Source organism: Cetorhinus maximus, chromosome 20 (assembly GCF_964194155.1).
Source record: "Cetorhinus maximus chromosome 20, sCetMax3.hap1.1, whole genome shotgun sequence".
In the NCBI taxonomy this organism is placed as follows: Eukaryota; Metazoa; Chordata; class Chondrichthyes; order Lamniformes; family Cetorhinidae; genus Cetorhinus; species Cetorhinus maximus.
The window spans coordinates 91138962-91151744 of record NC_135898.1 but is presented as its reverse complement, the minus strand read 5'-3'; the positions used below and the strand labels follow the sequence as shown (position 1 = coordinate 91151744).

General features: G+C 44.5%; 1 protein-coding gene across 1 annotated transcript in view; it reads right to left on the bottom strand.

The window, feature by feature from the left end:
* The window catches only part of cfap58 (cilia and flagella associated protein 58), a 207392-nt gene that overhangs the window by 127109 nt on the left and 67500 nt on the right, over positions 1-12783 (bottom strand). The window contains exon 12 of the mRNA XM_078565296.1: positions 5889-6029. Within this exon, the coding sequence (XP_078421422.1) occupies positions 5889-6029 (141 nt within the window). The remainder of the gene's footprint in view (positions 1-5888; positions 6030-12783) is intronic.

Genomic DNA, 12783 nt, shown 5'->3' with positions numbered 1-12783 from the left:
GTTTTTTTACTGTATTTAACTTAAAATATGGGGTTTTTTTTTCAACTAGAGGCATGGCAGGGCAGCTCAGTCCCGTGTTATGTACCACCTGCAACATGTGGGAAGTCCTAGACGTTCCTTGTGCCCTGACCGACCATGTGTGCAGGAAGTGCCACCAGCTGCAGCTACTTGAGGTCTGAGTTTCGGAGCTTGAGCAGCAGCTGGAGGCACTGAGGTGCATTCGCGAGGCTGAGAGTTTCGTGGATAGCACGTTTTGAAACGTGGTCACCTCGCAGCTTACGGAAGTGCAGACGGAGAAGAAGTGGGTGACCATCAGTCAGAAGAAAGGTGTCAGGCAGGTAGTCAGGAAATCCCCAGGGTGCATCTCGCTTGAGAACCGTTGGAAAACGGTGAGCGTGACGGTTCCTCAGGGGAGTGCAGCCACGCTCATGGCACTGTGAGCAGCTCAGCTGCACGGGGGGGGAGGAAAAAGCGAGGAAGAGCAATAGTGGTAGGAGACTCGATAGTAAGGGGAACAGACAGGTGTTTCTGCGGCCGTAGACGTGACTCCAGGATGGTATGTTGCCTCCCTGGTGCCAGGGATGGATGTCACTGAATGGCTGCAGGGCATTCTAAAGGGGGAGGGCAAGCAGACAGAGATCGTGGTACATATTGGTACCAACAACATAGGTAGAAAGAGGGATGAGGTCCTGCAAGCAGAATTTAGGGAGCTAGGAAGCAGATTAAAAAACAGGACCTCAAAGGTAGTAATCTCTGGATTACTTCCAGTGCTAGTGAGTATAGAAATAGGAAGTTAGTCCAGATGAATGCGTGGCTGGAGAGATGGTGCAGGAGGAAGAGCTTTAGATTTCTGGGACATTAGGATCATTTCTGGGGGTGGTGGGTTGCACCTGAATCAGAATGGGACCAACATCCTTGCGGGGAGGTTTGTTAGTGCTGTTGGGGAGGATTTAAACTAACTTGGCAGGGGGATGCGATCCTGAGAGGAGGTTCATCAGGGGGAGATGCACAGCTAAAATTAGAAGAGAGAGCAAGTGAGTCTGGAAGGCATAGAAATTATAGGCCAGTTAAGGCACAAGGGAGTTTGGCAAGATTGGATGGTATTTATTTTAATGCAAGGAGTCTGACGAATAAGGCAGATGAGTTGAGGGCACAAATTAACACATGGAAGTATGACATCATTGCTGTCACAGAGACATGGTTGAGAGAGAGGCAGGATTGGCGGCTCAATATTCCAGGATATAGGGTCTTCAGCCGAGACACGGAAGGAGGTAAAAGAGGAGGGGGTATTGCAATATTGATCAAGGAGTCAATTACAGCAGTAAGGAGGGATGACATCTTAGAAAGCTCCTCAAATGAAGCCATATGGGTAGAACTGAAAAATGAGAAAGGAACAATCACATTGCTGGGAGTGTACTATAGGCCCCCAAACAGTCAGAGAGAAATAGAAGAGCAGATATGTAGGCAAATTTCAGAGAAATGTAAAAATAATCGGGTAGTAATAGTGGGGAATTTCAACTTCCCCAACATTAACTGGGTTAGTCATCGTGTGATAGGTTTAGACGAAACGAAATTCTTAAAATGCATCAAGGAGAGCTTTTTAAGCCAGTACGTAGAAGGTCCTGGACTTAATTTTAGGAAATGAAGCCGGGCAAGTGGTAGAGGTATCAGTGGGGGAGCATTTTGCAGATAGTGATCATAACTCCATTAGATTCAAGGTTGTTATGGAAAAGGACAAGGATGGGCCAGAAATCAGAGTTCTAAATTGGGGGAAGGCTGATTTTTATAAGATCAGATATGATTTGGCCAGAGTGGACTGGGAGCAGCTACTTTTAGGTAAATCTGCGTCAGAGCAGTGGGACTCATTCAAGAAGGAAATAGGGAGAGTAGAGGGCCAACATATTCCAGTAAAGATAAAGGGTGGGACTAACAAATCCAGGGAACCCTGGATGTTGGGGGATATATAGGATTAGATAAAGAGAAAAAGGGAGGCTAATGGCAGATACCGAGGGCTCAAAACAGCGGAAACCCTTGAGGCGTATAGGATGTGTAGGGGGGAACTTAAAAAAGAAATTAGGAGAGCAAAACATTGAAAAAACATTGGCAGGTAAAATAAAGGAAAATCCAAAGTTATTTTACAAGTACATTAAGAATAAGAGGATAACTATGGAAAGAGTAGGGCCCATTAAGGACCATAGTGGTAATTTGTGTGTGGAGCCAGAAGACGTAGGTAGGGTTCTAAATGAATACTTTGTGTCAGTGTTCACAAGTGAGAGGGACAACTTAGGAATGGAAATCAGGCAGAAGGACTGTGATATAACTAAAGAAATTAGCATAGAAAGGGAGGAGGTTCTAAGTGGTCTGGCAGGCTTAAAAGTTGATAAATCTCCAGGCCCGGATGAAATGCACCCCAGGCTGTTGAGTGATGCAAGGGAGGAGATAGAAGGAGTGCTAGCAATAAGTTTCAATACCTCTCTGGCCACAGGAGAGGTGCCAGAGAACTGGAGGGCAGCCAATTTGGTACCGTTATTCAAGAAGGGAGGAAGGGATAAACCAAGGAACTACAGACTAATCAGTCTAACCTCAGTGGTGGGGAAACTATTGGAAGCAATTCTGAGGGACAGAATTAATCTACACTTGGAGGGGCAGGGATTAATCAAGGACAGTCAGCATGGTTTTGTTAAGGGGAGGTCATGTCTGACCAATTTGACTGAATTTTTCGAAGAGGTGACCAGGTGTGTAGATGAGGGCAATGCATTTGGCGTAGTCTGCTTGGACTTCAGCAAGGCTTTTGATAAGGTCCCGCATGGGAGACTGATAACAAAGGTAAAAGCCCTTGGAATCCAAGGCAATTTGGCAAATTGGATCCAGAATTGGCTGAGTGGCAGGAAGCAGAGGGTGATGGTCGAGGGGTGTTTTTGTGACTGGATGCCTGTGTCCAGTGGGGTTCCACAGGGGTCAGTGTTAGGTCCCTTGCTGTTTGTGGTATATATAAACGATTTAGACTTGAATGTAGGAGGGTTGATCAGTAAGTTCACGAATGACATGAAAATTGGTGAGTGGCAAATAGTGAGGAGAATAGCCTTAGATTACAGGAGGATATAGATGGGCTGATCAGTGGCAAATGGAATTTAATCTGGATAAGTGTGAGGTGATGCACTTCGGCAGGACAAACAAGGCACCGGAATACATGATGAATAGTAGGACCCTGGGAAGTACCGAGGATCAGAGGGACCTTGGCGTGCATGTCCAGCAGTCTCTTAAGGTAGTGGGGCAGGTAGATAAGGTGGTTAAGAAGGCACATGGGATACTTGCCTTTTTTAGCCGAGGCATAGAATATAAGAGCAGGGAGGTTATGCTGGAACTGTATAAAACGCTGGTTAGGCCACAGCTAGAGTATTGCGTGCAGTTCTGGAAGCCGCATTTTAGGAAGGATGTGATTGCACTAGGGAGAGTGCAGAGGAGATTTACCAGGATGTTGCCTGGGCTGGAGAGTTTTAGTTATGAGGAGAGATTGGATAGATTGGGGTTATTTTCCCTGGAGCAGAGGAGATTGAGGGGGGACGTGATTGAGGTGTGTAAAATTATGAGGGGCATAGATAGGGTAGACAGGGAGGAACTTTTCCCCTTGGTGGAGGGATCAATAATCAGGGGGCATAGGTTTAAGGTAAGGGGCAGGAGGTTTAGAGGGGATGTGAGGAAGATTTTTTTCACCTAGAGGGTGGTGGGAATCTGGAACTCACTGCCTGAAAGGGTGGTAGAGGCAGAAACCCTCATAACACTTAAGAAGTATTTGGATGTGCACTTGAGATGCCATGGCATACAAGGCTATCGGCCTAATGCTGGAAAATGGGATTAGAATAGTTAGGTACTTGTTTGATCAGCACAGACTCGATGGGCTGAAGGGCCTTTTTCTGTGCTGTAGACCTTTATGACTCTATGACTATGCAGCAAGACCTGAACAATATCCAGGCTTGGGCTGACAAGTGGCAAGTAACACTCGCGCCACACAAGTGCCAGGCAATGATCATCTCCAACAAGAGAGAATCTAACCACCTGCCCTTGACATTGAATAGAATTACCATTGCTGAAACTCCCACTATTAACATCCTGAGGGTTACCATTAACCAGAAACTGAACTGGACTAGCCATTTAAATACTGTGGCTACAAGAGCAGATCTCAGGATCCCCAAAGCCTGTCCACCATCTACAAGGCACAAGTCAGGAGTGTGATGGAATACTCCCCATTTGTCTGGATGAGTGCAGCTCCCACAACACTCAAGAAGCTTAACACCATCCAGGACACTTGATTGGCACCCCTTCCACAAACATTCACTCCCTCCATCATCAATATACAGTGGCAGCAGTGTGTATCATCTACAAGATGCACTGCAGAAACTTACCAATGCTCCTTAGGCAGCACCTTCCAAACCCACAACCACTACCATCTCGAAGGTCAAGGGTAAAAGATACATGGGAACACCATCACCTGGAAGTTGCCCTCCAAGCCACTCACCATCCTGACTTGGAAATATATTACCGTTTCTTCACTGTCATTGGGTTAAAATCCTGGAACTCCCTCCCTAACTGTGCTGTGGGTGCACCTACACCACAGGACCGCAGCGGTTCAAGAAGGCAGCTCACCACCTCTTTCTCAAGGGCAATTAGGGATGGGCAATAAATGCTGGCCCAGCCAGCAAAACCCACATCCTGTAAAAATGAATAATAATTTAAAAATTGCCTTTGGGGGGTCCTACCGGGCACTATTGCATTTTCCAGACCAACAAGCTCTGTGCTGCAAGAGCTTATTCTGCATAACTAATGAGCAATAACTGAGGAAAATGGGCTAGAGTTCTGGCCCAGTTGTGGTGAAAGACCAACCTTCCGCTTGTGGTAAAATCACGTCAAGGGAAAATTCATCCCTGGATGTTAATGCTACAAAGCTAGGAAACATTCAGCATCAATTCCATTCCACTGATCCAGTCACCCCCCCCGCCTAATGAAAGTTCACGTCAGGGCTAAATCTGGTTTGACTGTAAGCTCCCCCCCAACCCCCAATAGCCTACTGACATGCAAGGGTATATGTTATGATGTGCGCATCCAGCAGAGTCGCACATGCTATGAAAACGTGTTGGACATTTGGGCACAGAGTAAAACTCATGGGAAGGGCATACCAGATTTCCGAAGCAAGTGAGATTGAGCGTGCAGAGGAACTCAAACACAACAGTTTTAGGGGGATGGTAACATAGTGATAATGTTACTGAACTAGTGGCCCAGGGGCCCAGACCAATACTCTAGAAATGTGAATTCAAACTCCCCCGCCCCCCGCCTCCATGGGAACTGGAGAAATTTAAATTCAATTAATTAACAAATCTGGAATTAAAAAACTAATATTAGTAATGCCGACTATGACACTACCAAGTGGTTATGAAAACCCATCTGGTTCACTGGTATTCTTTAGGGGAGGAAATTTGCCATCCTTACCCTGTTTGGTTTACATGGGACTCCAGACCCACAACAATGTGGCTGACTCTTAACTGCCCGCCGAAATGGCTTAACAAGCATCAGTTGTAGGCGGCTCATCACCACCTGCTCAAGGGAAATTAGGGATGGGTAATAAGTGCTGGCCTAGGCAGTGATGCTCCCATCCCAAGAACAAATTCTATAAAAAGCCTAGAACTATGTATAAATAAATGCTAAAACACAGAACATAAACAAAACTGCTGATTCTGTAAGAGGGGACTGACAACTGCTATTCAGAAATCACCGCACATAATTTTAAATGCCTGCATTCATATTGTACTTAGTTACCTTTGCTGAGACTCTCAAATTGCACCATCGTTTTAGAATGGAATGAATTAATTGTCTCGCAATCCAATGTGACATACCTGGTCCAACTCTTTCTTTTGTCGAATCCTCTCTGTGTCAGCCTCATTAATAATCCTCAGCAGCTTTCTTTCCTCTGTCTCTTGGTTTTCAATGAAAATCCTGGTGTCCTGGGCCTGTTGCTTCATCTTCTGCAGTTCAATCTGTGGTTAGGAAAGAAAGGGAGAGCGTTTTGAAATTGTATAGAATGGTCAATAGTTTGAAAATTTATAGATCCTGCACGGATTCCATTGGAATAGAAGCTTTGTAACATATGCCCATAACATAGCTATAACTGAGTGTAGTAACGTCTTGGGGTACAACTCTGCTCAATGACAGAATAGTAGCTGGTGAACCACCACCAAGTCTGCTCCTGCCAGAATTCTAACCCTTCCTCAAACGGTGCAAGCAGAAATCTAAGTATTACAGGTTCCAAGGAACTGAATTTCCACACTACAATTTATTTTTTAATCAATTGGTTTGCCCTCTGAATTTATTATCGAAGAAGGCAGGAATTAATTGCACAGTCATATATTTACTTATGTTTCATTTTCTTTAAAGAGTATTTTCTGTCTTTTATGAGAGTGGCAGATATGCCTAGAAATAGAACAATTTTCCATTTTGATCTCTCGGCATCAGCATTAAGGTTTCTCATACATGACGTACATATATCCTAAAATTAAAATTATTGAACAGATAATCTTTGAGGGGTCGGGGCAGAGGGCAGGCGGGGGGGGAGCGGTTTCTGGCCAAAAATAATCATAGAATGGTTACAGCACAGAAGGAGGCCACTTAGTCCACAGTGCCCATGCCAGCTCTCCACAAAATCCACTCAGCTAGTCCTACTCACCTGCCCCTACCCCATACACCTGTAATTTTTTTTCTATTCAGATGCTTATCCAATTCCATGTTGCAATCCACAATTGTATCTAGCTCCACCACACTCTCAGGCAGTTTCCTGATCCTAACCACTCGCCGTGTAAAAGAGATTTTTCTTCATGACGCCATTGGTTTTGCCAATGACCTTAAATCCATGTCCTCTGGTTCTCACCCCTTCTGGCAATGGGAACAGTTTCTCTCTATCTGTTCTGTCTAGACCCCTCATGATTTTTGAACTCTTCTCTAAGAAGAACAATCCGGCTTCCCCAATCTATTCACATAATTAAAATCCCTGGAACCATTCTCGTGAATCTTCTCTGCACTCTCTCTAAGGCCTTCACATCCTTCCTAAAGTGCATGCCCAGCATTGGATACAATGCTCCAGTTGAGGCCAAACCAGCATTTCATAAAGATTCACCATAACTTCTTTGCTTTTGTACCCTGTGCCCCTAATTATAAAGCCTAGGATTCCTATTGTGTTTCTAACCACTTTCTTCAACAGTTTGTACACATATGGCGCCAGGTCTTTCTGCTCTTTAGAATTGTGTTCTTGAATTTTTATTGCCTCTCCTCATCCTTTCTACCAAACTGTACCACCACACACACTTCATTGCATTAAATTTCATCTGCCACATGTCCTCCCCTTCCGCCAGCCTCGCTATGTCCTCTTGAAGTCTATCACTATCATTGCATCCTCACTATTCACTTCTGGTTTCTGGCTCTGTGCTGAAGGTAAATTTCATCCAAGGTCTCTAGTTCAAACTAATTGCGGATTGAAATTAGTGCAGAATCATGGTCAATTTTTTAGATCACACCCACAAGGCATGGGGTCAGGCTGCTTAGATTTCTTTCATCTAGGACCCTTACAAACCGCAGAGAGGAGCCCAGCATCATTTTGAGTGGAATCAAATGCAGCTCCCAGAAGGGAAAAAAAACAAGTGTGCCAACATTGCCTATGAGACGTCTTAGGGCTTTTTTTTTTCCATATATCGAATCATCTACTCTATGAAATTTTAAATTTCCCTCATCGGCTACAGAACTTACCATTCATCTCCTTTTACCCATGAACATTAGGTAATCTAATGGACCATCATCTACTGGAGAGTTACTGAAGCTTATCTGAGCAGAAAATAGGTTAACAAAGAACCAGGAAGATAAATGATCCAGACCGCCAACTGTGACCTATTCTCAGCTCAAATCAACAACAAAGGAAAGTATATCTTAACTGATCCGCATCTGGTTATAAAAAACATGCTAACCTATTTGATCACACAAAACTGCTTTCAACTGGATATTTTTCCTTGGTAATTGAAAATAACTGTTGTCTGCGTCTCTTGCACTATTAGCCTTTGATTCGGGCATTTAATGGGGCTATGCCATATGCCAATACCAATGAAATACTGAATAATTGCCACTGACAATAGCTTTGGAGAACACAGTACTGAGTCATACTCCTTTTCCTCGATACCAAAAAATACAACATGCAGCAAAAAGAAAGATTTGCATTTATACAGCGCTTTTCATGACATCGGGGCACGCCAAGGCACTTTACAGTCAGTGAAGTATCTTTTAAAGTCTAGCCACTGGTGTAATGTGGTCAAAAGTGGCAGCCAATTTGTGCACAGTAGGATCCCGCAAACGTCAATGTGCTTGTGACCAATCCGTTTTAACAGAGTTTTAACAAGGGATAGATATTAGCCAGGACATTGAGGATAACCCCTCTGCCCTCTTTCAAAATAGTGCCATAGAATCTATTAGCTCCAGCTCAGAGGGCTTACATGGCCTTGGTTTTATGCCTCTTCGAAAGCTCACAGCCCTGATAATGAATCACTCAGTGCTGAACTGCAGTGTTAATCTAGATTTTACAGTCAAGCCTGTAGTAGGGCTTGAACCCACAAGATTCTGACTGCTGGCTCAGCCATGGTAAATACTAATCAAACAGTACCATTGATTGCCACCTGACAATAGCCTGTTTGGGAAACGCAATCACAGTACAGGATGCGTACATAAATTATCTCACAAAAAACAGGGAGAAAAGTGTGAAAAATAAATCTTGCGGCTTGCTGTAAAAAAAATCTTGTCAAATGGCGACTGAGTGCAGCAGTGGACCAGGACACACGGGTGGCCAACTATGTGGCAAGAATTCAAGCTGCTGGAAAATTAAGTCTGACATTTGCGAAGAAAAGCTGACTGTATCAGTGCTTCGTTCCAATGTAGGCAGCTCTCTGCTGAAGAAGGAGTTGAGGAAAGGGCTGCATATAGTGGAAATGATTAGTTTTAATGGACACTGCATCATGCGGGAAGGTTGCTAGAATACATGCTCACCGTCACACAAAATGTATTGGCATGTTGACAATCTTAACAAACTCTGCGCCTGACCATAACAGAAAGGCAATCGGAGAAAGAAGGACTTGCATTTATATTTAGCTTTATCACACCTCAAAATTGTGCCTTTTATAGACAAGTTATTTTGAAGTGCAGTATTTTATGGAGAACAATGTGACAGTGGCTGTATTCACAGTCATATGAAAGGCCAGGGGTGAGTACTAGTTTACAGCAGTGGTTCTTAGAGTGTGGTCCCTGGACCAGAGGCCTTCAGGTGGCTATGGGCCCAGACCAATAAAAGCATTTCAGCAGGGGGTTCTACTTGACAACTGAAGTGAATTGTTGACTTTGGTGATTGACATCTTTAAGTGATTATAATAAGTTGTTCTTTCTGTGATCTCTTTTGTCAATTTCTGTTTATTTGGACAATATTAAGAGGTGTGAAGTGTTTGAAACCTCTATTATTGATGATTTAATGGTCTGCCTAATTGACACTAATATAGAGTTGTAGACACTGCAGTTTGTTTCCAAAAGAAGGTCTTTTTTTTCTCTCTCAGCAGTTCCACACGCCATTGTAATTATATGGCTCATTGGTATATACATAATGCATACTGGGTGAATGGGTATGGAAGGGTGTGATTTAGCATTGAGTTGGCATGGACTGTATAAGGGGCCATGGGGAATGGTTGGGGACATGAGTTGGTATGGATTGTTTTAGGGGCCATGGAGGGCATGAATTGGCATTGAGTTGGCATGAGTTGGCATGGAAGGTATAAGGAGTAATGGTGGTGGTGGGGTGGGGGGGGGGGGAGGGGGGGGTGTTGAGGGAGTGGGAGGGTTGAGGGGTCGAAGGCCTAAAATCTTCTGACACAACTGGGACAAAGTCCCAAAGAACCAAGACGGGCCTTCTAACCAGGCTCCCTCAGCACTTCCCCACCCCTGTGGCTGCCAACTCTCTGCTTCCACGGTTGTCGGGCCAGATTCTAGCCTGCGCCCACCCACAACACCAAACCCCCTCTCTTCCCCTGCACCCCCCGCCCCCCACCCCCACATCCCCACTCATCCTGGAGCAAAGATTGTTCATATCGGAGCACAATTTACAGGGGCAGCCCGGTTAGTCAGTTACCTGCCTCGGTAGCTAAAATTCATCCCTTAGTATCCAGAAATCTATCGATCTCTGTCTCAGTATCGTCAAAGACTGAGCATCCACAGCTCTGTTGGCTCACCAGCACACTCTCAATTGTAACCAGGGATGGGCAATGAATGTTGTTTTTTTTCCAGTGACCCTCGCATTCCAAAAATAAATTTTTTAAAATTCCAAAGATTCACAAAATGGAGTGGAGCAATCCATTCTTATCTCAGTCGTCATTGGCCAACACCTTCTCCTAACACCATGATCCTTTATCGCTGAAATTTGATGCTGGAGAGTGATAGCAGCAGTGCATATATGTCATTACTCACAATCAAGAGAACTCTCAGAAAGTAAGTGCAGTGATACCAGTGACATTAAATTGGTTTGAGGCCAAAGGCAGCAACAAAATAAACTTCAAAGTGAACATCGACCAGTTAGTGTAAATAGTTGAATGCGGCTTTTGGAGACCCTAACAGCAGCCTTTTGTCACCATGCAGAATCAATAGCTACAGGCAGGACTTCACCATAAGACAGCAACGCACATTTAAGAATGAACATTGCCGTGCAGCAGCATTACCATCACTGAATCATCCACCATTAACATCTGGAGTTACCACTGACGAAAAATTTAATTGGACCAGCCAAATACTGTGACCAGAAGCGTAGGTAAAAGGCTTAGAATTCTGAGGTAAATAACTCACCTCCTGACTCCCCAGAGTCTGTCCACCATCTACAAGGCACAAGTTAGGAGTGTGATGGAATACTCCCCATGTGCCTGGTGGCACATGGAAGCTCCAACAACACTCAAGAAGATTGACACCATTCAGGAGAAGATGCAACTGTAAGAGCAGGTAAAAGGCTGGAAATTCAGCGGACAGTGACTCACTTTCTGACTCGCCATCTACAAGGCACAAGTCAGGAATGTGATGGAATACTCTCCATTTTCCTGAATGAACACTCGATAAGCTCGACACCATCCAGAACAAAGTAGCCTGCTTGATTTGGCACCCTATCCACTACCTTCAACATAGCAGTGTCAACGTAGCAATGGTAGCAGTGTCTACCATTTACAAGATGCACTGCAGCAGCTCACCAAGGTTCCTGCCAAACCTGCAACCTCTACCACCTCGAAGGACAAGGGCAGCAGATGCAAGGGAACACCACCACCTGCAAGTCACACACCTTCCTGACTTGAAATTATATCACCCGTTCCTTCGCTATCACTGGCTCAAAATCCTGGAACTTCCTCCATAACAGCACTGTGGGTGTACCTACACCACGGACTGTAGCGGTTCAAGAAGGCAGCTCAGCACCACCTTCTCAAGGGCAGTTAGAGATGGGCAATGAATGCTGGCCCAGCCAGCAACGCCCACATCCCATGAAAGAATTAAAAAAGGACAATGCAACCCACTTTCTTGGCACCTACACACATTCACTTCCTCGACCACCAACACGTAGTGGCAACAGCGTGTACCATCTGCAAGATGCACTGTAGTAACTCGCCAAGCCGCCTTCCACAGCACCTTCCAAATTCGCAACTCTACTACCTAAAAGAATAAGGGCAGCAGACGTATGGAACACCACCCTCTGGAGGTTCCCCTACAAGTCGCTCACCATCCTGACTTGAAACTATATCACCATTCCTTCACTGCCACTGGGCCAAAAACCTTCGTTACAGAACTGTGGGTGTACCGACACCACATGGACAGCAGCGGTTCAACAAGGTGGCTCACCACCACCACCTTCTCAAGGGCAACTAAGGATGGATAACAAATAAACAAATGTGCAGCATCAGATTTAATGCTGAAGAAGCTTTTGCTTTTTTCTTTATTCTTTGATGGGATGTGGGTGTCACTGACAGGGCCAACATCTGTTGCCCATCCCTAATTGTCCTTGAACTGAGTGGCTTATCAGGCCATTTCAGGTGACAGTTAAGGGTCAATCACACTGCTGTGGATCTGGAGACACATGTTGGCCAGACCAGATAAGGACAGCAGATGTCCTTCCCTAAAGGGCATTAGTGAACAAAATGGGTTTTTTTTAAAGATAATCAACAATATTTTCATGGTCACTATTAGTGAGGCTAGCTTTCAATTATAGGTTTTTTTTAATGATTTTAAATTCTACCAGCTGCTGTGGTGGGATTTGAACCCATGTCCCCAGGGCATTAGCCTGGGCCCCTGGATCACTAGTCCAGTGACAATACCACTAGCCACCTTCTCCCTCTTTCTAATATATCAAAGCAAAGTTCAGAGGATTAGAAATAATGGCACTGAGACTGCTGAAAACAAAACTCACATTAATGTTGGTCATTACTGGCCCCGAGGATCTCATTATTGTTCCAGTCAAGTCACACAAGCCATTAATGACCTTAATACCCAATCAGATCACAGTGAAGTTACTAATTCAGCACACTATAGTTTATGCTGCTCAGCAACTCCCTGCAGGTACCAATCAAACAGCAAAAACATAGAGTAATCTATCCAAACCCCCAATGTAATTTAATGAAAATAAACAGAAAAGAAAAATATTTTGTCTCAGTCAATCAATAATAACCAATTAAAATATCAGCAATGGTTGCA